The following is a 27,934-nucleotide window of genomic DNA, read 5'->3' as shown; positions in this document are numbered from 1 at the left end:
TTTGCTCACACTACAAGAAAACAGCTTAATTTCGACGGAAAAAATCCGTCGGAATCATTGAAAATTCCGTCGGAAAACAACTTTCCGACGAAATTCCGTCAGAAGGTTCTGTCACCAAACTTTTTGTAGGAAATTCACAATTTTCCGAGGGATTTTCCGTCGGAAGAGGTTGTTCCGACGTAATTTATTCTGTCGGAGCTGTGTTTGACTTGATTTGGGAATCCGTCGCAAATTTCCGACGAAAAAATATATGTCGGAAATATGCCTTTTCCGATGGAAAATTCCGTCGGTAGGATTCGACGGAAAATTCCGTCGGAAACCTCTCCTCTACCGACGGAATTTTCCGTCGGAAAAGGGAAAGCCTACGACGGAAAATTCCGTCGGAATAGGAGAAGGTTCCGACGGAATATTCCGTCGGAATACGAGGAGTTTTCGATGGAATTTTTCGTCGGCATTTTCCGACGGAATTTTTTTCCGCCGCTACATACCTTTTCTGACGAAGCTTATCATCACAAATTCCGTTGGAAATTGCCCTGCTAATTTACCTAATTTATCGATTTTATTTGGATTTACCACCATTCGAAACTTATACTTCCTGCACCTAATTCAAGATAAAATTGAATTCATGAATAATTACCGAAATATTTACATATATATATGTGTGTGTGTGTGTGTGCGTGCGTGTGTGTGTGTGTGTGTGTAACACACACACACACACACATATATATTAACACACACACACACACATATATATATATTTATACATTGTGTACAACCGTAAAACATAATCCTAATCAAAGTACGTGCCTAAATACATATACAAATGCCAAGCTACAGCCGGAGTACCCTGCCCTGCACCGTCACTACCCGGGTCGTCATCCCTGGGGTCTCGAGGATGAGGTTGAATGGTAGAACATGTGTCGTTGCCGGGGAATCGACGCATCATCTCATCCCACCTCTCCTGGTTTGTCCTCTCTATTGCGGCCATTCGGGCTTCAAATCGAGCTTCCATCTCGTCTTCCATATGACTCCAGATTTCCTACACCCTCTGCTCCACCTGATCCTGCATCTGGGAAACAATGGAAGGTGTGTACTGCTGTGAAGACGAGGAAACTCGACCCAACCTGTTGCCATAGTACAACTCTACACTTTGGCCAAGTCCCATCACACGACCCTTTTTGTTGCGGCCACCCACAGTTTCCCAGTTTAACTCATTCAGACTCTTCCAAATCCCTCGAGAGCTTGCTTCTTCAACTTTCATCTGGTAGATTCCTACATGATATGCATATGAAAAAGAACACAGATTTAAGTTAAATTAAGCTTTATGAACAAAATAGAACGAAGTAAGGCATAAATGACTTCTACTTTGCCCATTTTCTACATATCTTACCAAATGAACTCATTCTTTCTCATAACATGTCAATTATAGGTGGTTTTAGGCCTCCATGGCTTGAAATCACAAAAAAAAAAAAAAAAAAAAAAAAAAAAAAAAAAAAAAAAATCTCCCTAAGTTTTAGGAACCGTTTTCAACCAAATTCAATCATACACGACCTAAATGACTTCTACTTTGCCCATTTTCTTCATTTCTTAGCAAATGAACTCTTTTTTTCTCAACACATGTCAATTTTAGGTATTTTTAGGTTTCTATGACTTGAAAACACAAAAAAAAAACCAAGTAACTAAGTTCTAGGAACCATTTTCAACCAAATTCATCCATATACGGCCTAGATGACTTCTACTTTGCCCATTTTCTTCATTTCTTAGCAAATGAAACTCTTTCTTTCTCAAAACATGTCAATTACAAGTAGTTTTAGGTATCTATGACTTGAAACCACAAAAAAAAAAAACCAAGTAACTAAGTTCTAGGAACCATTTTCAACCAAATTCATCCATATACGGCCTAGATGACTTCTACTTTGCCCATTTTCTTCATTTCTTAGCAAATGAACTCTTTCTTTCTCAAAACATGTCAATTACAAGTAGTTTTAGGTATCTATGACTTGAAACCACAAAAAAAAAAACCAAGTAACTAAGTTCTAGGAACCATTTTCAACCAAATTCATCCATATACGGCCTAGGTGACTTCTTCTTTGCCCATTTTCTTCATTTCTTAGCAAATCAACTCTTTCTTTCTCAAAACATGTCAATTACAAGTAGTTTTAGGTATCTATGACTTGAAACCACAAAAAAAACCAAGTAGCTAAGTTCTAGGAACCATTTTCAACCAAATTTATCCATATACGGCCTAGGTGACTTCTACTTTGCCCATTTTCTTCATTTCTTAGCAAATGAACTCTTTCTTTCTCAAAACATGTCAATTACAAAGTAGTTTTAGGTATCTATGACTTGAAACCACAAAAAAAAAACCAAGTAACTAAGTTCTAGGAACCATTTTCAACCAAATTCATCCATATAAGGCCTAGATGACTTCTACTTTGCCCATTTTCTTCATTTCTTAGCAAATGAACTCTTTCTTTCTCAAAACATGTCAATTATAGGTGGTTTTAGGTATCCATGACTTGAAAACACAAAAAAAAATCAAGTAACTAAGTTCTAGGAAACATTTTTAACCAAATTCATCTATGTTATATTGAAGATGTTACCGCAATTTGCTTAGCTTTGGTGTTGACTGGCACTGTGCCTTTCCCAAGCACATCCTTGAAGTGCGTCTTCAGAAAAAGCTCAGGAGCTGTGGGTAGCTGACCTTTATTCTTCGCCGCCTTTGATTATACATGCAGAAAGTATCTTTATAAATGTCACACCTCCATTAGCTTGAAATAAACAAATGCTTTCTATTTTACTTGCCTATTAAACAAACTTACCATCCTTTTTGCATGTTGGACAGCTGACATAGAACCCTGATAGTGGTTTGGTTCGACCACATTTTCCATCGAACCACCCCTTCTATTCTTCCTATTCTGGGCCGACCTCTTCTTATACGTCGGATCCGAGGCAACAATGCCCATCATCTTCTTGTGGACTTCCTCAATGAGCTAGCCTGGTTTCGCGCCATTCATCTTGTGTGTGACTGTGTAGAACATGTCACGTAGGCGAGTTGCAAGCTTCTTTTCAAAATTGACCTTCACAAGCTCGTTCAATGGAGGTGCCCATGTGAATTGTTTCTGCGAATGATAAACTTTATTAGTTAGAAACTCAACTCCATCTCATACACTTCATAAAACATGTATTAACTAAGTTAAAAATAGCATACGGAGAATAAGTTCCACTAGTGTTGTTTCGTTCCTTGATCAACCTCTCCATAATTCCTCCAAGGAGCTCGATAGTACCCAGTTAGCGTCCCGTAGACCGCACTCCTCACCTTGTTATCGTCAAACCTACATTAAACGAGAAACCACAATGTTAGATGATCATCAACAAAAAGTAATATAGAACTTGTTGGAAGTAATAAATAGGTAAATTTTTCGAAATTAAGAATATAACTCCAATTCATTAAATGTATGTACATACCAGAGCATAGTAGGGTCTAACACCGGCAACTTTGAATCCTGCTGTGTCTCATCTCCTGGTTGGCTGAAAGCAGGCTCCACAGTGTCACCCAATTCATGTGCATCCGCGTCCGCCATTTCCTCGTCGGAGGAGTCGATCACCATTGCACCTTTACCTTTCACCCTCGATTTCTTCGACGATTCCCCATCGTTAGCGCCCGCCATGATCACCTAAAATAGTTCTTAGTAACATGACATGATATTATAAATTACAAGTATAGTGCAATGTAATAAATTTTCAGCGTAAACGTAATGATTTATTAAAAAGACCAAGTCATATTTTGATTTTACAATACCAAACAAATTCACCAACGAAGATTAACATATTCTCCTATTCATTACTGTCATCTCTACTATCATTACTGGAATCATCACTACTGTCATCTAATAATACATCGATGTTCTCATCCTCGTCATGATCACTAGAGTCGATGCTAGATCCATCATCTTCCTCGCTTGAGATAACAAAGCCATCGTCATCATCTTCATCATCATCATCTAGGACGTAGCCTGGAATGTCATTCGGTGGGCAAAGCGTTGCATGTACTTGTGGGGATGGTGCCTGCAAAAACTCTAAGTCCATCGGAGCATCAACCACTGACCTTGCTTGTGTTTTAAAAACAGCCCACCATTGAACTCGATCCCGTTTCAGGCTAGGGTATGATGCGTAGTACACTTGAGTCACTTGGTAAGATAATACAAAGGGATCGTACTTGGGGTATTTCTTAGTATGATTGACTTCGACAAGCTTGTATTGTTCATGTATGTTCATTCCCCTTCCACAATCCATCCAACTGCACTTAAACAAAATACTCTTGTACACTACTAGAAATAGGCTTATTTCCGAGGGAATGCTTCCGACGGAATTTAATTCCCTCGGAAAATTCAAAATTTCCGAGGGAAATTGACTTTGTAGGAATAATCCGTCGGAAAATGTCCTTACCGACGGAATATTCCCTCGGAAATTTTCTGACGGAATTTTATTCCCTCGGAATATTTGGGTTACGACGGAATATTCCCTCGAAGTGGTTTCCGACGGAAATTATTCCCTCGGAAATCACAGGTTCCGACGGATTTCCGAGGGAATAATTTCTGTCGGAAACTGCGAAAAAAATAAAAAAAAAAACGCAACCCTGTACAGAACACAGAAAGAAAAAAAACACGAGAGGAAGAGAGAGAAGGCGACACAGGAAGAGAAAGAAGAAGAGAGAGAAAGGGAGAAGGAGAAAGAGGAAGAGGGAGAAAGAACACGGTCACCACCACCACCACCCCACCGCTAGGTCGCCGCCGGTAAGTTTTGATTTTAGGTTTTTTTGTAATTTTTCTTTTGGTCTTTTTTCCTAAAAACCCTAACCACCACCACCATTTCACCTAGGTTCACCGGAAATAACCACACCCACCGCCGATTTGGGTCACAACCACCAAGAGTCAAAGTCGGCGGCGTTGAATAGTGGTAAGTGGTGTTTGTTTTGTGTTTTTTTTTTTAAAAAATTCACTGTTTTTGGGGTTTTTTTCAGTTTTTTTTTTCTTTTTTTTTTTAACGAGTTTTACTAACCTCGGATGTGAACACCAGCCTTGAACACCAGCCGGCCGCCGGTCAACAACCACAAACAACGCCCTGTTGCCGCCTACAACAGGTAGTATTCCCATTTTTTGGGCATTTTTTTTTAATTTTTGACATTTATTCATTTTAAATTGCAAGCATAAACTTAGTTACTAAGTTTTTAATTTGAATTATTTGTAGGATTTGTAGATATAATCGGTTCTTTGGCATTAACAAGGGCAGATCTACAGGTTAGAGAGCATATAAAAGCGTTTATTATTGTATTAAAAATTGTAGTTTATTATTGTTATTAGTGTAGTGTATTTATATGTTTAAATGTTTGAATGGAATGTGTTTGTGTTATGAAATGTTAGTTTAGTCTATTTTATTTAAGTTTAGTTTATAATTGTTGTATTATAACATGTTATTTTAGTTTAGTTAAGTTTAATATAATAAAGTATGTTAGTTTATTTAAGTTTAGTTTTAAATTTAGTTTAGTTTTGTTTATTTAAGTTTAGTTTTAAATTATTGTATTATAACATGTTAGTTTTTCTTTAGTTTAGTTGAATATAATAATATATGTATGTTTGTTTATATTTAGTTTAGTTTATTTAAATTTGGTTTAGTTTTGGTTAATAAAGTGTATGTTAGTGTATGTAGTTTAATTTTTATGTTTGATATAATGTTTAATACAATCTTTAATAAGCCTGCTTATTTATTTGCTTAGTTTACTTTAATTATGATATGTCTCTGTTTAGTTTAATGCATGTGTTCTTCACTTTATATATATTATAATAAATGAATCATTTGCATAATCATATGCCTAGATACCCGTTCAAGGCATACACATTAGGAGTATGTCTTGAATAGTCCCCGGTTGGGACTGTCCTTGTACGCTTATTCTCACTTAGGTGGTGAATGTAAGCCTTGTTTTTTATTCTAGGGAAAATCCTGCCTTTTCATGCATTTCTCTACCGTGTTCTCTGGGTACATATGTAGGTGTGTATAATCGCCTACATCGTGTACTTGGAGAACTGTAGGGAAATGCTGGCGGATTTTCCATAGAATTGAAAACCTGGGTTACATTCACTAGTCAGAATAAACGTACAAGGATGGGTTAGGTTGGAGTGATAAGGACCCTTTGGAAGCATTTCAAATCTCATTTGCATTTCCATAACGCTGTGGTGGATAATGACTGCGAAATACCGTTCATGACTAATGTGATTGTACATATGCGTGAGCTGTGTAGATGATAGTAGTGATGACTCTAGTAGTGAAAGTAGTGATGAGAGTACTGAATAGGAGAAAATGTTTATCTCCTTTAAACGTATGCTTCTCATTGTAAAATTCAAAATATTAATGAGGCTTATGTAAAACTTTTTAGTGTTTGTATAAAAGCCATATTATGTTGCACTGCACTCCTTATTTATAATATCTTGTCATTTTACTAACATCTGATTCAGGTAGTCATGGCGGGTGGAAAAAGTGGGCAGTCGTCGAAGAAAGCAAAGGGGAAAGAGAAAGAGACCGCCCGCGCCCTGTTCATCGACGACCAGGATGAGGAGATGTTCGATGCGGAGGCAGCCGATTTGGGTGAGGATCAGACGTCCCCATCCACTCCTGTAGAAGATGGGCCACGGGATGAGTCAGAGGACGAGCCACAGGATGAGTCACAGCTCCCGTTTTTGGACCCTACTACGCTGTGATAAGTAAATATCATGATATGGATGATCAGATACAAGGCTTATATTACATATTTCGAATTTGTTTAACATTGTTGTTTCCCGTTTGTTATAGGTTTGATGATCATAAGGTTCGGAGTGCGGTATCCGGTACGATTACTGGATACTACCGAGCCCCTTGGAGGAACTTCTCCGAAGTGCCTCCAGCTACGAAGGAACACTGGTGGAACTTGTTCAGCGTATGATATTTTTGGGTCTTGGTTAATACATGTTTTAGCTATTGTGTTGATTTAGTTTTGTGTATAACTTTTGTATTTTATCATTTGCAGGCACAATACAGATGGGCACCTCAGATGGACGAGCTAGTGAAGATCACATTTCGGAGGAGGGTAGCCACACGCCTGCGTGACATGTTCCACACCATCACGCACAAGATGAAAGGCGCCAGGCCAAGTTGGTTGAGTGCGGAGATCCACAAGGAGATGATGGACATTGTGGATAGCGACCCAACTTACAAGGAGAGGTCGGCGCAGAACAGAAGGGGCGGATCTATGGAAAATCCCGTCCGAGGGACCCACTTTCAGGGTTCGTTGGCAGCTACCCAACATGCAAAAAGGATGGTAAGTTTATTTAAAAATATCTTATATTACAAGACATATTTGTCTATTTTAATGTAACAAGGGTTTGACATGGTTAACGATTATTCCTATTTTTTTGTATCAAAGGCGGCGAAGAACAAGGGCCAGCTACCAACAGCTCCTGAGCTATTTCTGAAGACACACTTCAAGGAGCTGCCTGGGAAAGGCACAGTGCCAATAAACCCCACAGCTCAGCAAATTGCGGTAACAAATTCCCTAAACTTTTTTCCTTGGTTCATTATTCATGAATAGGTGTAGATAAAGAAATAGGTCATTTGGTCAAAAACGTAGTAAATGGGTAAATAATAGGTCATATACGTCATAGTTGGTTCAATTTGGCTACAAATGCGTCCTTAAACGTAGGGAGTTGTTGTTATTTGTGATTTCAAGTCATGAACCCCTTAGAATACCTATAATAGACATGTTATGAGAAAGAAATAGGTCATTTGGTCGAAAACGTAGTAAATGGGTAAATAATAGGTCATATACGTCATAGTTGGTTCAATTTGGCTCCAAATGCGTCCCAAAACGTAGGGACTTGTAGTTTTTTGTGATTTCAAGTCATGAACCCCTTAGAATACCTATAATAGACATGTTATGAGAAAGAAATAGGTCATTTGGTCGAAAACGTAGTAAATGGGTAAATAATAGGTCATATAGGTCATAGTTGGTTCAATTTGGCTCCAAATACGTCCCAAAACTTAGGGAGTTGTTGTTATATGTGATTTCAAGGTATGTACCCCTTAGAATACCTATGATAGACATGTTATGAGAAAGAAATAGGTCATTTGGTCGAAAACGTAGTAAATGGGTAAATAATAGGTCATATACGTTATAGTTGGTTCAATTTCGCTCCAAATGCGTCCCAAAACGTAGGGACTTGTAGTTTTTTGTGATTTCAAGTCATGAAACCCTTAGAATACCTATAATAGACATGTTATGAGAAAGAAATAGGTCATTTGGTCGAAAACGTAGAAAATGGGCAAATAATAGGTCATATAGGCCATAGTTGGCTCAATTTGGCTCCAAAATGCGTCCCAAACCTTAGGGAGTTGTATTTTTTTGGCATTTAAAGGCATGTACCCCTTAGAATACCTGTAATAGAGATGTTTAGAGAAAAAAATAGTTCATTTGGTCAAAAACATAGAAAATGGGCAAAGAATAGGTCATACAGGCCTTAGTTGGTTCATTTTGGCTCCAAAATGCGTCTCAAACCTTAGGGAGTTGTATTTTTTTGGCATTTCAAGGCATGTACCCCTTAGACTACCTGTAATAGAGATGTTTAGAGAAAAAAATAGTTCATTTGGTCAAAAACGTAGAAAATGGGCAAAGAATAGGTCATACATGCCTTAGTTGGTTCATTTTGGCTCCAAAATGCGTCCCAAACCTTAGGGAGTTGTATTTTTTTGGCATTTCAAGGCATTTACCCCTTAGACTACCTGTAATATAGATGTTTAGATAAAAAAATAGTTCATTTGGTCAAAAACATAGAAAATGGGCAAAGAATAGGTCATACAAGCCTTAGTTGGTTCATTTTGGCTCCAAAATGCGTCTCAAACCTTAGGGAGTTGTATTTTTTTGGCATTTCAAGGCATGTACCCCTTAGACTACCTGTAATAGAGATGTTTAGTGAAAAAAATTGTTCATTTGGTCAAAAACATAGAAAATGGGCAAAGAATAGGTCATACAGGCCTTAGTTGGTTCATTTTGGCTCCAAAATGCGTCTCAAACCTTAGGGAGTTGTATTTTTTTGGAATTTCAAGGCATTTACCCCTTAGACTACCTGTAATAGAGATGTTTAGTGAAAAAAATGTTCATTTGGTCAAAAACATAGAAAATGGGCAAATAATAGGTCATATAGGCCATAGTTGGCTCAATTTGGCTCCAAAATGCGTCTCAAACCTTAGGGAGTTGTATTTTTTTGGCATTTCAAGGCATGTACCCCTTAGAATACCTGTAATAGAGATGTTTAGAGAAAAAAATAGTTCATTTGGTCAAAAACATAGAAAATGGGCAAAGAATAGGTCATACAGGCCATAGTTGGCTCCATTTGGCTCAAAATGCGTCCCAAACCTTAGGGACTTGTAGTTTTTTGTGATTTCAAGGCCTGTACCCCTTACAATACCTAAAATATGCATGTTTAGAGAAATAAATTGTTCATTTGGTCAAAAACATAAAAAATGGGCAAAGAATAGGTCATACTGGCCATAGTTGGCTCAATTTGGTTTAGCTTATTTGTATAACTTACTACCTCGTTTGTTCCCTTTTATATGTTTATCTTGTAGGAGGCCTACCAGAAGAGGGTTGAGGCGGCTAGCACTCAAAGGACTCAGAAGAGTCCGAATGAGCTGTACTGGGAGATAGTGGGTGGTCGGAACAAAAAAGGACGTGTGAAGGGACTAGGCGAAAGTGCTGACATGTACTATGGCAGCCAGATAGGTCGCCGACTTTCCATACACACGCCCTCCTTTGTTTCTAAGATGCAGGATCAGATGGAATCCAGGGTCCAAGCTCTTCGGGAACAAATGGAAGACGATATGGAAGCCCGAGTTCAAGCCCAACTACAAGCCCAAATTGAAGAAATGGAGAAGAGGCTGGAAGAAAGGATGATGGGTCGTTACGCCAATGACTCATGTTCCAACGTGCGACCTCCATTTCGAGATCCCAGGGACGACGACCCGGGTTTTGGTGGAGCTGGCCAGGCCTCTCGCGCTGTTGTATAGCATTGATGAACTTAGTGTTTGTTAGTTCTAATTTTATATTAACTTAGTGATTATTGTAAACATTGGAATTAGTATCTATATATATATATATATATATATATATATATATATATATATATATATATGTTTGCACAAATTATTCAGTGAGTAATATAATATAAGAGGCAAGAATTACAGGTTTGTCCCGGAGGAAAATATATAGCCAAAATAGAGATTTATTCCGTCGCAAAGAAGAAAAGTTCCGACGGAATTGTAATCCCTCGGAAAAGGAGACCTTCCGACGGAATTGTAATCCCTCGGAAAAGGAGACCTTCCGACGGAATTGTATTCCCTCGGAAAAGGGGACCTTCCGACGGAATTATAATCCCTCGGAAAAGGGGATCTTCCGACGGAATAGTAATCCCTCGGAACCTTCCGACAGAATAAATCCCTTGTAACTTTCACCTCTTCCGACGGAAAATTCCCTCGGAAAGGTGGGGCCTTCCGACGGAAATTTTCGTCGGAACAGGGGAATATTCCGAGGGATTCTGTTCCGTCGGAAGGTTGCGACGGACCTCCAATTCTGGTCAAAATACGGTTCCGAGAAACTAAAATCCGTCGGAAATTCCGTCTGTAAGTAAGTTTCCAACGGAAAATCCCTCGGTATAACCCAAATTTCCTACAAAGGGGTCTCCGACAGCGTGTTCCGACGGATTTCCGTCGGAAACTGGACTTTCCGACGGATTTTCAAGGTTTACCGACGTAATATTTCCCTCGTAAATCAGCTGTTTTCTAGTAGTGGTACTCTTTTTTGGGACCAGTGTAGACAATTTCAATAATGTCGTCTAAAATGCCAAATTACTCTCCACCATCCTCACTTGATACACACACACCATAATTCATCGTAGATTTGTGCTTGCCATGGGCATGTGTATGGAAATTAAATCCACCGACAAAAATCTGCCTCTAAGTTCAAACACGCTTGAAAGGACGCATGCACAACACTCGCAGGACATCCGAATTTGGTTTCTCTTCTACCACCTAACAACGTTTTGAATATAAACGTCACTTTTCCCTAATTGAATAAATTGAATTGCAAGGAATAGAAAATCATAATTATGTCACGGTTAGACCGTTTATATCACCTTGTGATTAAACCAATCAGAGAATTCAGCTTCGCATTTCTCCATGACTTCTGCTCTACGCAGATAAGGTCGAGTACTAAGAATGTAGTCCTCAAACTTCCTACTAGACAAAAGACACAATGTAAATCAACAATGTAACCATTTTAGTTGTTCATAACTTTGAATACACTTCATTCCTAAACGTATTATACCTTTCGTATTCACCAAGGATGTCGGTGTTTTGTAACACAAACAAATGAGCACACTCGAATTCTTTTTCATCTAAAAAACCGAGTTTTACCCTCATTTGACACACGACCGCTATCCACTGTGAACAACTCTGGAATTTCAGTGTCGTCCACTGTGGAGTCCACGTCGGCATTCACATTTCGACCGAGATCTCGTGTTTTAGTGTCAACTTTTGCCTGAAAGTAATTAGAGCAGAAGTTTGCAATCTCTTCAGTGAGATAAGCATTGCATATGGATCCTTCAACTCGAGCCTTGTTCCCAATTTTTCGTTTCAAATGATTAAGGAACCTGCAATTACACTTATATAAATGTATGAACAAGTCACGACAGTGTGGGTCGAGATGTAAAAAATAGGATGTGCAAGGGTCTTTGATTTACCTTTCGAAAGGATACATCCATCTATATTGTACAGGACCACATAACTTCCCCTCGTATGGTAAATGAATAGGTAAATGCTCCATGGAGTTGAAGAATGTAGGAGGGAAGACCTTCTCAAGCTTGCAAAGGATCTCAGCTATGTTTTTCTCCAATCGTTCCATGTCACTAACTGATGTTGTATAGCAACACAAATCGCGGAAGAATTAGTTGATCTCTGTAACTACATTCCAAACATGACAAGGGAGCAATTCCCTCAAAGCAGTAGGCAATAACCTCTCCATGAACACGTGACAGTCATGGCTTTTCATTCCAAGTAGCTTACATGCTTGCAAATCTATGCATCTGCTCAAATTGGAGGCGTAACCATCAGGAAACCTCAGTTGTTTAACCCATTCACACAAAACTTTTCTCTGAGCCTTGTCAAGAGCGAATAGAGCCTTTGGCATGAACTCTTTTCCTCTGTCATCCTCCTGAAGATGAAGCTGCGGACGTTTACAATATTTGGCAATGTCATTTCGAGCTGATGGCGTGTCACACGTATGCTTTTCACATCCATTATAGTGTGAATTAATTTATCAAGGAAGTTCTTTTCAATGTGCATGACATCTAAGTTGTGACGAATGAGCAGATGCTTCCAATATGGAAGCTCCCACAGTGTGTTTTGCTTGAACCACCCCTTTTTTGCTTTTTTGAGGCGTTTAAGTGCCTCGGGCTCATCAGTAGCCTTCGGAAGGTCTTTCACACATTCCCACAGTTCCTCTCTTGACATGATGTGTGGAGTTGCACCTTTTTCGACTTTGTTTTTGCAGAATGAGTTCTACTATTCCGAAAAAGGTGATCCGTCGAAAAGAATTGGCGGTGGCAATCGAACCAAGAAACTTTTCCACCATGTTCGAGGCAAAATGTTTTGCTTTTCTCCATGCAATATGGACAAGCCTTCTTACCAGATGTGGCCCAACCGAACAACATACCATAAGCCGGGAAGTCACTAACAGTCCATATGATGGTTGATCGAAGATTGAAATTTTGTTTCATCGAAATATCGTAGGTATTAGCGCCAACTTCCCATAACTGTTTCAACTCCTCTATCAACGGTTGCATGTACACATCCAAGTTTCCCTTAGGGTTTTTAGGACCAGGAACGAGCCACGAAAGGAACATGAATTGTCTTTTCATACACATTGAGGGAGGCAGGTTATAAGGGGTCAAAATGACAGGCCAACAAGAATATTGTCCCCCAAACATACCATGAGGAGCAAAACCATCTATACACAAGCCTAGGCGAACATTACGAGGCTCGGAGGCAAACTCTGGAAAGCAACTATCGAGGTGTTTCCAAGCTGCACTATCACTAGTGTTTAGGGTAAAAATACCCCTAAGACACGTGGCCCTATAAAGGCTTGCCACGTGTCAAGCTTGCAACGGTCAGCAAGGGCCGAATCCCTTTGCGACACGTGTCATTGTACCCTAATTGAGGTACAGCTCTCCCCTACTATAAATAGTAAGGGCAGACCTCATTGATGGGGATCGAGAATATTCTCCAACAACCAACCAAACACAAAACCCATTGCAAAACGCTCTCCAATCGAGAAGCATTTATTGTTCTTATTTCCTCTTTAGAAAGGTTCTAACTTAATTTTCGGAGGCGAAACTCCCACCCCCCAGCCGGAGTCTCCGTTATTTGTGCAGGTACAGGCGAAGGAAGGAGCATACTAGGAAATTGTAACTCTCCCGTAGGACACATAAAAAACCCCCAAACATCTGGCGCCGTCTGTGGGGAGGGTACTTTTTAGATGACTTCAGAACCTGTACTACCGAGGAAAGGTACTCAACCTGCTGTTGAGGCTGAGGTCCATTCGAACCAAGATACAGCCGACAATTATGAGGTGGAAACTTACACAGCTGCCGACGGTTCTTTTATAACCAAGCATACTCGTTCCAAAGACAAAAGGGAACGGGCAGAGCAGCAGGCAGGCCAAAGCCATCCCACCAGGGGACCGCTTGGGTTAACTCCTGCTTCAAAAGGAGCCACCCCAGTCTCCAGGGATGAACTCATAAGTATGATGATGAGTTTTAAAGGGGAAATCAAAGGCCTTCTGGATAACTCAGCCGGCCCCCGTAAGGGTCAGGCGGAAGAGGCGGAAGAGAGGCGTCTTGGAAAAAAGACGGCCAAGACAGTGAAAGGTAGAGCGTCTACCCCACACCCGAAGTCAAAGGTGCCGGTTAGGCCCATTGATTGCTCAAAAATTCGCACTCCCATGAAGGGAGCCAGAAAACCCTTCCGGCACATACAGCCGGATGGAACGAAGAAAGTCTATTCTGATGCTCGGACGCTCATCCAAGATAAAAAGACTCAGCAGCGCTCTGAGTCGGCATCAACGTCGACCTTTCGAGACAGCTTCCATGTCACATCAAGAAGGCACTCGAGAACAAACCATGACAGCCAGTCGAGCGAGGTTTCCGCTCGATCCGGCCCTCATATCATCCAACCGGCATTACATGGGTCACCATACACGCCTTTTGGATCTCCTTACTCGCAGCCGGGTCTTTTCGGGGGTCAGCAGCAGCCGCCTGTCCAGCCTATGGATTGGCAGCTCCTGCTGTTCAACTTTGGGGAACAGCCAACGGCGTTTTCCAGGAAAATCACCGAGATGGCCCAGCCGTCAAAAATTAAAAACGTGTTGGTTGGTGCCTATGACGGTACCACCAACCCGGAAGATCAACTCATGGCATACACCAACCTGATGTATTTGCAGGGTTTGGATGATGCCTCATGGTGTCGGTGCTTCCCGGCAACATTGAAAGGGATTGCTCAACGTTGGTTTGGTAACTTACCTGCCGGATGCATCAATAACTTTAGAACGTTGGCCAACTGGTTCACGTCCAACTTCTCTATGAATATCCCTGCTAAGAAAATAAGCCTTGATCTGGGGGCAATACAGTAGGGAGATAAGGAGGGGCTCCGGTCATATGTCAGGCGGTTTAACCTGATGAGGATCCAAATCCAGGGGTTGTCTGATGATGTTGCCTATACTGACTTCTTCAAAGGCCTAAAAGACGGGTCAACTTTTAAGTTTGACCTGGTAAGGAAGAGGGTCTCTACTCTTCACGAGGCATTAATGAAGGCGGAGGCTTACATCCAAGCAATGGAACTTTGCGCTGTTAAACTTCCAACGGATTACAAAAGATCCGATAAAAGAGAGAGCCGGCCCACCCAGCCGGCCAAAAGGGAAGAAAAGAAGCGAAAAGAGGTCTGGGCGGCAGAGCCACCCGGACAACAATTCCAAAAGAGAAAGAGGTCGGATCCGTATGTTCCAAAGTACGAATTCACCAAGGATTGCGCATCCATTCTTATGGAAGTTAAAAACCGGTTGAGTCTTGAAAAACCGGCACCAATGAAGAGCCCCGTGAGCAGTCGGGATAAAAGCAAATATTACCTTTTCCATGAAGAAATAGGCCATGATACTGAGGGCTGTTTTAGCCTCAGGCGGCTCTTTGACCGCCTTGCTGATGAGGGGGCTCTAAAATCCTATCTATCCAAATCAAAGGGTGCTCCCAACCAGGCCAAAGGACCACCTCCAAAGACACCGGCTAATCAATCTGATACGGATGAGGATACCATCCTAACCATAGCCGGTGGATTTGCGGGCGGCGGACCTACCATCCGGGGCACTAAGGATAACATTAGGAAGCTGGTCAACTTAGTGGATGAGGGCCAGTCGTCTAAAAATTCATTTCCGGAGGTCCATATCTCCGAAAAGGATAGAGGAGAGGTCAGGCGGCCGCATGATGACCCAATAGTCATCGAATGTAAAATCGTCAATCAACGAGTTGGCCGGATCTTAATTGATACCGGGAGCTCATCTGACCTCATAAGCTACCGGTGCTTGGAAAAACTCAAGTATAAGCCAAGTAGCATGCATCCGGCCCCATACCCTCTTGTTGGTTTTGGGGGAGGAGTGGTACATCTGGTGGGCATGGTTGACCTACCCATCCGGTTAGGAGTGAAGGGGAAGGCCCGGCACATGGTTGTCAAGTTTCTTATTGTAGGGGATTTGACGGCCTACAACCTGATCATTGGCCGCCCAACCCTTAACATTTCAAAGGCTGTGATCATCCCGTCTCTAATGTTGATTAAATTTGAGAGGGATGATGGTACGGTCGGTTCCTTGAGTGGGAACCAAAAGACGGCGAGAGGGTGTTACCTCTCGGACGTCAAACCCACATTGGTCACAGACGGTCAAGACAAGGAAGTAGTTGAACTTGACGAGTGTGATCATGAGTTACCGGCTACTAAGGCAGCCGGTAAAAAGAGAAAGGCGGACCAACTACTGGCCCCCGTCAAAGAAAAACAATAGCAATCACTGTCAGAGGAGAGGTCAGACGACCTCCGCCCCCAGCCGGCAGGGGAAATCATTGACATTATCCTAGAAGACAGCCGGCCAAACAGAACCGTCAAAATTGGGACGGTTGCATTTGACAACTTGGGAATCGATCTTCTCCGATTGCTGAGAGAATTCAAAGATGTGTTTGCCTTTGAAGTAGAAGAAATGCCGGGAGCGTGTCCGGATCTTGCTGTTCATAAACTCGCCGTGGATCCTAAAAAGAAGCCGGTCAGGCAAAAGAAAAGGAACCATGGCGAGAAAAGGTCTCAGGCGGCAGCAGCCGAGGTTAAGAAACTTTTAGATGCCGGGTTCATTCGGCAATGCTTCTACCCGGATTGGGTAGCCAATGTTGTCCTTGTGAAAAAGCCGAATGGTACCTGGCGGATGTGTGTAGATTACACGGACTTAAACAGAGCTTGTCCAAAAGATAGTTACCCGCTTCCAAAGATCGACCATTTGGTCGACTCTACAGCCGGTCATGCTCTGATGAGTTTTATGGATGCCTATTCCGGCTTCCATCAGATACCCTTGTGGAAGAAAGATTAAGAAAAGACGGCTTTCGTCACAGATCAGGGGTTATACTGTTACACGGTGATGCCGTTTGGGTTGAAGAATGCGCCTGCTACCTTACAACGAATGATAAACTCGGTCTTTTATGACCAGATTGGGAGAAATGTAGAGGCGTACATTGATGACATGATAGTCAAATCCAAGCTGCAGGCGGATCATCTAGCTGACCTCCGAGAAACCTTCACCACCCTCAGGCGGCATAAAGTCATGCTTAACCCAAAAAAGTGCGTCTTTGGTGTTGAGTCTGGGAAGTTTCTCGGATTTTTGATTGACCAGAGGGGCATAGAGGCCAATCCGGACAAAGTACAGGCGGTGATTGACATTCAGTCGCCTCGTACCGTCAGGGAGGCTCAAAAGCTTACCTGTTGTCTGGTGGCATTGGGGAGATTCCTCAGCCGGTCAGGCGACAAGTGCCTTTATTTCTTTCAAGCAATCAAAAAGAGATCAAGGTTTGAATGGGGTGAAGAGGTTGAGGCGGCATTTCAAAGGCTGAAGCAACACTTGCATTCTTTACCAAGACTAGTGAGTCCCCTACCCCAGGAAGCTCTCTATATGTACTTAGCCGTCTCAGATCATTCCCTAAGTGCCTTTCTCCTTGCTGAGAGATACGGCAACCAGCTCCCGGTCTAGTTCATAAGCCATGTCCTCCGGAATGCTAAACTTCGCTATCCCATGATTGAAAAATTTGGTCTGGCCTTGTACAAAGTAGTCAAGCGGTTGAAACCTTATTTCTTGGCTCATCCAGTTACCATCTATACTGATCAACCACTCAAACGGCCTATGACCACTTTAGAGTCATCCGGAAGAATGATTAAATGGACTGTTGAAATTCAAAGTCTGGAAATCACTTTCGAACCTAGGCGGGCAGTGAAGGGTCAGGCGTTTGCCGACTTCATTGTTGAAATGACAAGGCCGGTACAGCCGGATAATACTGATCAAGTATGGAAAGTATATGTAGACGGGAGCTCTACTTTGAACGGTTGTGGGGCAGGCGTAATTTGTCATTCCCCGGAGGGGGACAAATACGAGTATGCTCTACGATTCAAGTTTCAAGCTTCAAATAATGAAGCTGAGTACGAGGCCCTGCTAGCCGGTATCCTCATGTGTAAGGCAGCCGGGGCAAGGAAGGTTGACGCCTGTTCTGATTCTCAACTCATCGTTAGCCAGTACCATGGTGACTATGAAGCCACCCATCCGGTCATGATTAAGTATCTTCAGGCGGTTAAGTAAGAAGCCGGGGCATTTGACGAATTCAATCTGAGTCAAGTACCCAGGTTCGAGAATAATCAGGCGGATGCATTATCAAAACTGGCGTCATCCGTCACTTGTGATACGCCTAGATCAGTCTTCTGGGAAGTCATGGAAAAGAAAAGCATTGAACATGATCCCATTGGAGTTCTAGATCGAAGCTCTACCTGGATGGATCCCATCCGGGACTATTTGATAGACGACACTTTGCCGGGTGTCTCTTCAGAAGCGGCTGCTCTCAAGAGACGAGCATTAAGTTTCGTCATGCATAAGGGTGAACTCTTCCGAAAGGGTTACCTACAGCTACTGATCTAACGGCCATCTACAGCCCTATTCCGTTTGCCAAATGGGGCATGGATATTTTGGGGCCATACACACCTGCCCTAGGCGGCAGAAGATACATTTTAGTAGCCGTTGATTACTTCACAAAGTGGGTTGAGGCAGAGGCGGTAAAAGGCATCAAAACTAAGGATGTCATCTCCTTCATCTGGAAGAATGTAATCACCCGGTTCGGTGTTCTTATGTCAATGGTTTTTGATAATGGTCCACAGTTCGAAACGCCTGTTCTCAAAACTTGGTTGCAAGACCAAGGAATTTCACATTATTTTGCATCCGTAGGCCGTCCCCAGGCAAACGGTCAGGTAGAAGCTTTTAACAAACTCATCTCAGGCGTAATCAAGAAAAAGATTGAAAAAGCAGGCGGTCTTTGGGCAGAGGAGTTGACCCATGTTCTTTGGTCTATCAGAACGACTAAGAAGGGGTCAACCGGTGAAACCCCATTTCTTATGGCATACGGCACAGAGGTGGTGCTTCCCATTGAATTGTATGAACCAACGCTTTGAATCATGCTATATGATGAAGACGCAAATTGGGAGGCCATGCGTCTGGCTTTGGATTCTCTTCCTGAAAAAAGGGGCAATGCCGCCTTGCGTCATGAAATCTACCGTCTGAGAATGACGAGAGCCTACAACAAAAGGGTGCGCAAACGACCCCTTAAAGTAGGAGATTTTGTGTTACGAAAGCTTGAGGCAACCGGTAGGGCGAATGAACAAGGGAAATTAACCCCAAACTAGGAAGGCCCCTACCGGATTTTTGAAAAAGTAAGAAACGGCACGTATCGCCTGGAAACCCCAGATGGAATGCGGCTGCCTCGTACCTGGAACGTAGATAACTTGAAAAAGTACTACTTTTAAGGAATTTGTAATTTTTGTAAATAGTATTGAAATGTGAAAGTATATAATTTCCATTCATTCAATTGTATTAGCACCTGTCTAGTGCGAAAACACAGATGGAAGAACGCTTATTAACAATCACCTGTCTTGTGCAAAAACACAGACGGAAGAACTCTTATTAAAAATCACTGCTCCAAAAAGAGCAGTCGTCCGGCGACACCCATCCGGGTGGAATCGTCGAAGAGAACAGCTCCCTTCCGGGTGGTACATTGTTCTGGCGATCATAGAACTCAAACGGCATTACTGACACATCATTGACAGTAACAAACAGCCGTTCGAAATGATCCATTGTATCTAGGATTCAGCCGGCATAGACCCAAAAGTGGTCCATGCGGCAAAAATAAAACCCTAGTAAAAATACCAACCGGCTTTTGCAGCAAAACACTACACACGGTTAGGTATTCCGGATAAACATTCATTTAAAAAAGAATGATGTTACTCCAAGTAAAAAACTCCTGTTATATTTATATGGGTTAGGGCAACCGGGCCTTATTCAAAGGATACCCAGACGGTTATACCACCCATCCGGCTGCCCATGAAACGGTTGCTTATCTACTGTTGGAGTAAACAAACAACCATTTCAGAGGCATCTTATTGTACCAGCCGACATATTGTAGGTTAATGATCATTACCTATCCGGCTGCCTATGAAACGGCTGCTTGTTTACCGTTGGTGTAAAACATTCAGCCATTTCAGGGGCATTTAATTATATCAGCCGGTATATTAAGACATCTAAGTTTATTACCCCATTCGGCTGAAAATAGAACGGCTGCTCGTTTACCGTTGGAATAAATAAACAGCCGTTCTATTTGAGTTTTGTTGTATTAGCCGGTATGAGATAGATGTATAGTTTGATACCTTATCCGGCAGAAAATAGGACGGCTGCTTGTTTACCGTTGGAATAAACAAACAGCCACTCTATTTGCGTTCTGTTGTATCAGCCGGAATGAGAACAGACAAATACTTGTAATACTTGTAAAAATAGTGCTAAAATTAAATCATGCAAGTATATGTAAAAAGCAAAACCGACTGAGTCGGTTAATAGATTAGAATTAATAAAAGTTAACCGGACCCATGTCCGGGAAAAGTAAAGATACCTACACGGCTCGCAGGCCGGTAAAAAAAAGAAGGAAGAAAAAATTGTTTATGGTTGTTGCTGTTGTTGAGGTAGTTGTTGTTGTTACGGTTGCTGCTGTTGTTGAGGTAGTTGCTGTTGTTACGGTTGCTGCTGTTGAGATTGCTGATGCTCAGGCTGCTGGGTTGGCTCAACTGGAACTTCAGCCAACTGCTCCACCATGGCTTCCGGCTGGTCTCCAACCGGCGCCCCTTGATTAGCCTCATCCGGCTGAATCTCCGCACCTCGCTCGGCCCACTCATCGAAAGGGGGAGGAGGGTCAGCGCCGAGTACCTTAGCCTCATAAACTTCAGAGGCATAAAGGTATCGAAGGTTAAAGTACTCATACTCAAAATCCGGATGAATGAGGTTCCAGGCCAGCTTCATGCGCTCCTCGTAGTCAGCCTCATTCTCTTCAATCAGGCGGAGTTGTTCTTTTTCCAGCGCCTCCTTATGCGCCGCCTGATTGGTAGCAAGTTCATCCTTCAGCCGGCTGACGTCCTTACGAAGATCAGCATTTTCTTTATCAACATTTTCCAGAGCTTTAAGATCAGCTTGAAGGTCTTTGACCTTCAACTCAAGCTCATCAACTCTCTTCAATGCTGCCTCCCCAGCCGCAACTGCTTGCCTCAGCGCTTCCTCCTGTTCCAACGCCTTTTGTTTAGTTTCCAAGTTAAATGAAAGAGCATTGAATTGGCAGACGTCAATTAGCTCAGATGCGCGTCTATGAGCGTCTCTTACCTCCTCCTGCTTTTTACGCAAGGGGACATTAAGCCCATCCACTCTCAGCAGCACCTGTGATATCAGCCGGGAAGAATGTTAGAAAAATCAGGACAAAACACTTGCATCCGGTAAATAAAGATCATTGCTCAAGCATAGGCCATCCGGTTTAAATACCTCAGCGAGGAGAGAAGTGATTCGGTCAAGATTGACCGTGTGCACAGCCGGCACAGCCTCTCTCTCAGTCCAGGTAAGGGACCGGACCATCCTCTTAGCGTATTGCTGATAATTTGGACGGCTGGAGGAAGCATCTGCAATCATAGAATTATCTGTAAGGTGTTGGGCATACGCTTTGCCTATACTTAGGCGGTATCCAGAAGAATCCCCGAATTGGCTTGCTTGGGTTTTTACTCTCATATGCCCAAGCGGCCAGGGGGGATCAAAGGCAGAGTTGTTACCTTTTTCGGACTGTGGGGTCAAGGCCCCCCCAGCCGCTTGTGAGCCGGTGCCCGTCTGAGTACGAGCAACCAGCCTCATCGACTCCGCCACCTTTTCAGAGTGGGGAGTGACTTGCAGGCTCTTTCCTGCAGTAGTAGGCCTGTCTTTATCAGGCGTTTTCCTGGTAGCAGCAGCAGCCGGGGCAGGAGCAGCCACCCTTGGCGTCTTGGAAGCTGGCTGAGAAATATTCCCAGCCAGTCTCTTGTGCATACTCGCTAAAGAGCGAGGTATGACTTGACTCCCAGCCTGAAATCAGTCAAAGATGTTACATCCGGTTAAAAAATCATCTACCAAGTACATTGCATCCGGCAAATAAAGAATAAATATGGCAAAGGAAAGAGAAACTACCCCGGCATTTTTGGCGGCTAGCGCCGCCTTCTTCTCTTCAATCTGCTTCTTCCTTAGAAGAAAAGCAGAGGTAGCCGGTGTCTTTTCTGAAGGCACCATTCCTTCGGCTACTTCTGCAAAAAGGAAAAATACGGGGTTAGAAATCTGATAAACATATGCATCCGGTAAATACTTGGTCATTCAGCAACCTACCCTTCGTAAACATTGTGCTAAGATTACAAAGGGACAAGAAGCACTCATCCTTAAACCAATCCGGATGGGGAACCCAAAATTTGGGGACTATAATTTCACTCCCATCATCCATCCGGGCGGTCGTCTTAAGAAAGAGGCCTTTTTCCATTATCTGGTCCCAGGCCTCAGCTGGCACTTTCGGGAGAGCACATTTCCTACCCAACAGAGCCGGATGCTTATTGTATCTACGCAGCCGGTGGTTAAGTTGGGGGGATGGAGAAGAGACGGCATAAAACTTGCTCTTCCAATTACTCCACTTGGACGGCTTGTCCAAGGTCATCATATATTCCGGGAGCGTTGTTAAGGTATACAACGCATTCCACCCACCCGGTGCTCTGCTGAGATAATGCATGTGCGCAAAAGCTTCCCAGCTTGGCCTAACTTCTTGCAACTCGCAGGCGGCAATGTATCCCAAAATGTTGACCCATGAGTTAGGGGTCAACTGCCATACGCCCAAGTCATACCCCCTTAGTATGGCTTTAACGCAGTGATGAAGGGGGAACCGGAGGCCGGCTGTGAATGTCGCCTCATAATAGCCGAAGTAGTAGTCGGCGTTGTCCACGTCGTCAGTCCAAACGACGCTTGCCTCTACAGGCGGTACAACCACTTCCCATTCCTCCCCAACCGGCTTCTTTTTTAAGAAAGCAGGAAGTGTGGCGTTTAAAGTGACCACATCCCTGGCGGACATAGTCATGTCGGTTGGGTCCCCCTTAGTCGGCCACTTATAGGCTTCCTCATCAATAGGGGCAGCCGCTTCAGGAGACTCTTCATCAGAGCCGGACTCTTCGTCATCTGATCCTTCGCCGGATTCCTCATCATTAGAACCAGAGCTATCCAAAATGCTATCACCCGGTGTGCTAGGTGCACCCGGGGAGTCTTGCGGAGTATCCTCATTTGGAACCCTCTCAGACGGTTCCTCTGTCTGCTCTTCATTCAAAGGGTCAGCCGGATCAACGGCTGCATTATCGGACTTGTAATCAGGATCTACTGCCGTCCATCTAGTCCGGGCCATTCTGTCCTGCACATGAACAGAAGCGGTCAGATTCGAAGTAGGTGAAGGTTGTCCCAAGCACCCCCAGACGGCAGTCCCAGTCCTAGACTCAGCCGTCCCTGGTGACCGGCTGACCACTGTCGTAGGCTGTGCCGTGTTTATGTTGGTGGAGTCCATATCCTAACTCTATATGCACAATCGGAAAATAAAGAGAAATGAAGAGTATAGGGTACAGACGGTACCTTTGAGGTATGAAGCTTGATATATGGAAGTTGGCTTGAAGTCACCTCAGGCGGAGAACTCCACAAATGTGTTTGAGCTGAAAAAGACAAAAAGTGCAAATTAGCCGGTCTGTCATAAGCTCATTCAAAAGCACCACAGACGGCATTTTACCGCCTGTGGTTGTTTAGAAGACTAGCTAGATGAATTGTAAGGTTCACTCCATGATACCCCAGACGGTATTCAGTGAGCTGGGTCAGAAGTACCCCAGACGGTGTAAGACCGGATGGGGGGTTATGACAAGCATTTGTAAAAACTAGCTAGATGAATTGTAAGGTTCACTCCATGATACCCTAGCCGGTATTCAGTGAGCTGGGTCAGAAGTACCCCAGACGGTGTAAGATCGAATGGGGGGTTATGACAAGCATTTGTAAAAACTAGCTAGATGAATTGTAAGGTTCACTCCATGATACCCCAGACGGTATCAAGGGAGTTGGGTCAGAAATACCCTAGACGGTGTTAGACCGGATGGGGGCTATGAGAAACACAAAAAAAAGAGCCTGTTCAAACACAACAACCGGTATAGATGCCGGCTGTAGGTGTAGCAAAGACTATTAAGGTCATTCAACGATATCCCAAACGGTGAAATACCGGATAAGGGTATATTAGGACCTGTTTCAAAGAATCATATTCAAGCAGGACCCAGACGATGAATCACCGGATGGGGGTGCATTGAATACAATTAGAAAATAAATTTGAAACTAAAAGGTCATGAAAAGTCAAGGATGATGACCCAAACGGTATTAAACCGGTTGGGGGTTTGAAATCATTTATTGGCAAACTCAGAAGTACCCCAGGCGGTGTTTCACCGGATGGGGGTGCTTTGAATGCCTGGTTATTTAAAGGATAAGAAGTCTATTTGGGAATGGGTCAGAGACCCCCCAGGCGGCCTTCAAACTGGATATATATATATTTTGATTGAAAGGTATCCCAACCGGAATTTACCGGTTGAGTCGGCTTTCAGAAACAGCAAATGAACAGGGCCCCCGGGCGGTGTTACACCGGATGGGGGTGTTTTGAATGCGTGATGTTTTAAGGTTGAAGACCCCTCAGACGGAGCTATGCCGGCTGAGGGAGAGAATTCAGTACTGGGATATGGGTTAAAGACCCCCCAGGCGGCATGCAACCCGGATGGAAAAATCAGTCAAAAACCCCAAAATCAGAAGTTAAAAGTAAAGAGAAAGGGACAGCCGGTACCTTGCTGGAATTAAGGAAAGTACGCTCAACCGGAAGCCGGATGTCAAGTTTCTGGAAAGCCGGATGCAAGAAAATCTTGAAAGTAGCAGCCGGTATTAGAGTTCTCTCTCAGAAATTTTTTGAAAAATATGTAAAGTATGGAGGAGAGAGAGAGTGCCTCTTATTTATAGGAGAGGAGCAGAAGGCAAAACGGTACCTTCTGCCCTAAAAACTTGAAATTTGAAAAAGGGAGGGAAGAAGACGAACCGTCTCCTCCCATGCGTCTGACACTTGTCACAGGCGACACGTGTACATGCCACGTCACACCTGTGAGGGGCAGATGTTTAGGGTAAAAATACCCCTAAGACACGTGGCCCTATAAAGGCTTGCCACGTGTCAAGCTTGCAACAGTCAGCAAGGGCCCAATCCCTTTGCGACACGTGTCATTGTACCCTAATTGAGGTACAGCTCTCCCCTACTATAAATAGTAAGGGCAGACCTCATTGATGGGGATCGAGAATATTCTCCAACAACCAACCAAACACAAAACCCATTGCAAAACACTCTCCAATCGAGAAGCATTTATTGTTCTTATTTACTCTTCAGAAAGGTTCTAACTTAATCTTCGGAGGCGGAACTCCCACCCCCCAGCCGGAGTCTCCGTTATTTGTGCAGGTACAGGCGAAGGAAGGAGCATACTAGGAAATTGTAACTCTCTCGTAGGACACATAAAAAACCCCCAAACAACTAGGGTGTGCTATTGTGCCTTGAACTCGAGGATTTTTCGAATGCCATGTCATTTCCTCCGAAATGTTCTTGGTTGCAAAGAGCCTTTGCAACCCGGGTGTGATCGGGAAATAAAACAGAACATTCAAAGGCACTAGGCTACCTTTAGTAGTCTGCTTGTGCCACACACCCTACATGTAGACAGTTGAGCATCATCCTTCCAAAACAACACACATCATTTCGGGCATGCATGAATCCTTTCATGAGGCAGTTCCAACCCCTTCATAATCTTCTTCACCTCGTAGAATGTGTCGGCCATATGGTTGTTGTTAGGAATCGCTTCACTGAGCAAAGAAGCAAACCCATCAACACATTTGTGGGGCAAATTATACTCGCACTTTAGACTAGTAATTCTAGCAGCCATCTCTAACATAGACATTGAACTCCCTTCGTATAATGGTCTTTCAGAAGCCTTCAACAAATCCAGAAAATGCTTAGCTTGTGCATTAGGCTCCTCCTCTGATGAAACACTAGCCTGCTCGGAATGCCCTTGATCTTCAGTATGACCAAAAGCATTGAAAACCATTTCACGATAGTCATTGGAGCGCCGTTCAGGAACTCCTGGAAACCCTTCCCCATGACACATCCACTCATAGTAATTGGGTAAAAAAACCCTTGCGATACAGGTGAATTTTAACCGTTTTTGCATCCCAAAGCCGTTTGTTCTTACATTTAAAACATGGACACCTAATTTCATTCAGGTTACTACTCTCGGGATGATCTTTGATGTACTCAATGAATTCATCAACCCCTTTCACGAACTCTGGATGAATACTTTGCCCAACCTTCCTTTCATACATCCAACTACGTTCTGTTCGTTTCATGATCACAACTTCTACACAACTCACACATATGTATAATCACATTAGTCACAAAGCGTATTTCCTATTGATTATCCATCACAGTGTTATGGAAATGAAAATGAGGTTTGAAATGCTTCCAAAGGGTCCTTATCACTCCAACCTAACCATCTTTGTACGTTTAATCTCACAAGTGAATGTAAGCAGGTTTTCAATTCTATGGAAAATCCGCCAGCATTTCCTACAGTTCTCCAAGTACACGATGTAGGCGAATAAACACACCTACACATGTACTCAGAGAACATTGTAGAGAAATGAGAAGGCAGGATATTCCCTAGAATCAATAACAAGTCATACATTCACCACCTAAGTGAGAATAAGCGTACAAGAACAGTCCCAACCGGGGACTATTCAAGACATACTCTTAATATGTATGCCTTGAACGAGTATCTAGGCATATGATTATGCAAATGATTCATTTACAAAATATATAAAGTAAAGGAGACATGCATTATACTAAACAAATATATCATAATTAAACTAAACTAAACAAATAAATAAATTAAACAATTAGTAGATATTATATTAAACATTATATCAAACAAAAATATTAAACTAAATAAACTAACATACACTATATTAAACTAAAGTAAACTAACATACATTATTTTATTAAACTAAATCAAATTAAACTAACATATCATAATACAACAATTAAAAACTAAACTAAACTAACGTATCATAATACAACACATTCATTTCAAATATTTCAACATATTTAAACATAAATACAACAACTTGTATACACTACACTAAAAACAATCACAAACTAACATATATCTAAATACAATTAGTCACTAATATGTCAAGTATAAACTAAACTAATAATTTTAGGGGTTATATTGGGCTAACCTGTAGATCTGCACTTGTTATTCACAATTAAACCAAGTAAATATGCAAATCCTACAAATAATTAAGATTAAAAACTTAATTAGGTTTTATGCTGTCAGTTTTTATTTAAAAAAAAAAAAAAAAAAAAAAAAAAGGGAAAAGACTTACCGGGGCTGCAGAACGGCGGGAGGCTGGTGGTGGTTCCGGTCGCAGAACGGCTGGTGGTGGTTCTGGTCGCATGCTTGAGGTCAGTTTTTAACCCAATAAAAAAAGGGGGGCAAAGCTACTTACCGAGCGGCGGCCTTGGAGTCACAAGGGGACGGTGGTCAACGACCAGTGGTTGTGGTAAAAGACTGGTGGTGGTTGTTGACATGGTGGTGATAGTTAGGGTTTCCCAAAAAATTTAAATTAAAAAAAAAATTAACTACACTTACCAATCGGCTTTTCACGGCGGCGTAGTTGCAGCGGATCGACGGTGGTCGCCACTTCCTCTTTCTCTTTCTGTTTCTCCCTTTCTCGCTGTTCCTTTTTTTCTCTCTTCCTTTTTCTCTCTCTTCCTCTTTCTCTTTTTGTTTCTAAATTTTTTTCACGAAAAAGAATCAGAAAGTTGAACTGGGGTTTTGTTGTTTTATTGTTTCCGACATAATTAATTTATGTCGAAAATTAATTTTTCCGTCGGAAGAATTAATTTCCCACATAAATTAATTCCTGTTTTTATTTAATTATTTCAGACGGAATTAATTTTCCTCGGAAAATTCAAAATTTCCGACGGAAAAGTAGGTCCGTCAGAACGTTTCCGTCGAAAATCTGCCTATTTCTAGTAGTGTCATTTATCAAATGAGC

At 42.5% G+C, this 27,934-nt stretch overlaps 2 protein-coding genes across 2 annotated transcripts; one reads left to right on the top strand and one right to left on the bottom strand.

Moving 5' to 3' along the window:
* Positions 1-2: 2 nt before the first annotated feature.
* LOC110737021 lies at positions 3-27,239 on the bottom strand. The gene is made up of 3 exons (XM_021917369.1): positions 27,113-27,239; positions 3,469-3,677; positions 3-3,335 (listed from the first exon to the last, which is right to left on the bottom strand). The coding sequence occupies exons 2-3, from the start codon at positions 3,669-3,671 to the stop codon at positions 3,227-3,229; spliced, it is 312 nt and encodes a 103-aa protein (XP_021773061.1). The 5' UTR covers positions 3,672-3,677; positions 27,113-27,239; the 3' UTR covers positions 3-3,226.
* Positions 3,673-10,159, top strand: LOC110737020. Its single transcript, XM_021917368.1, has 9 exons — positions 3,673-4,796; positions 4,882-4,959; positions 5,080-5,143; positions 5,251-5,300; positions 6,513-6,758; positions 6,847-6,970; positions 7,061-7,351; positions 7,457-7,573; positions 9,655-10,159. Exons 5-9 carry the CDS (start codon positions 6,679-6,681, stop codon positions 10,090-10,092), a joined length of 1,050 nt encoding a protein of 349 aa, XP_021773060.1. The 5' UTR covers positions 3,673-4,796; positions 4,882-4,959; positions 5,080-5,143; positions 5,251-5,300; positions 6,513-6,678; the 3' UTR covers positions 10,093-10,159.
* Positions 27,240-27,934: the final 695 nt, after the last annotated feature.

This window comes from Chenopodium quinoa, unplaced genomic scaffold (genome assembly GCF_001683475.1).
Source record: "Chenopodium quinoa cultivar QQ74 unplaced genomic scaffold, ASM168347v1, whole genome shotgun sequence".
Lineage (NCBI taxonomy): Eukaryota > Viridiplantae > Streptophyta > Magnoliopsida > Caryophyllales > Amaranthaceae > Chenopodium > Chenopodium quinoa.
The sequence above is the reverse complement of the archived record's forward strand: the minus strand, read 5'-3'. Positions and strand labels throughout refer to the sequence as shown.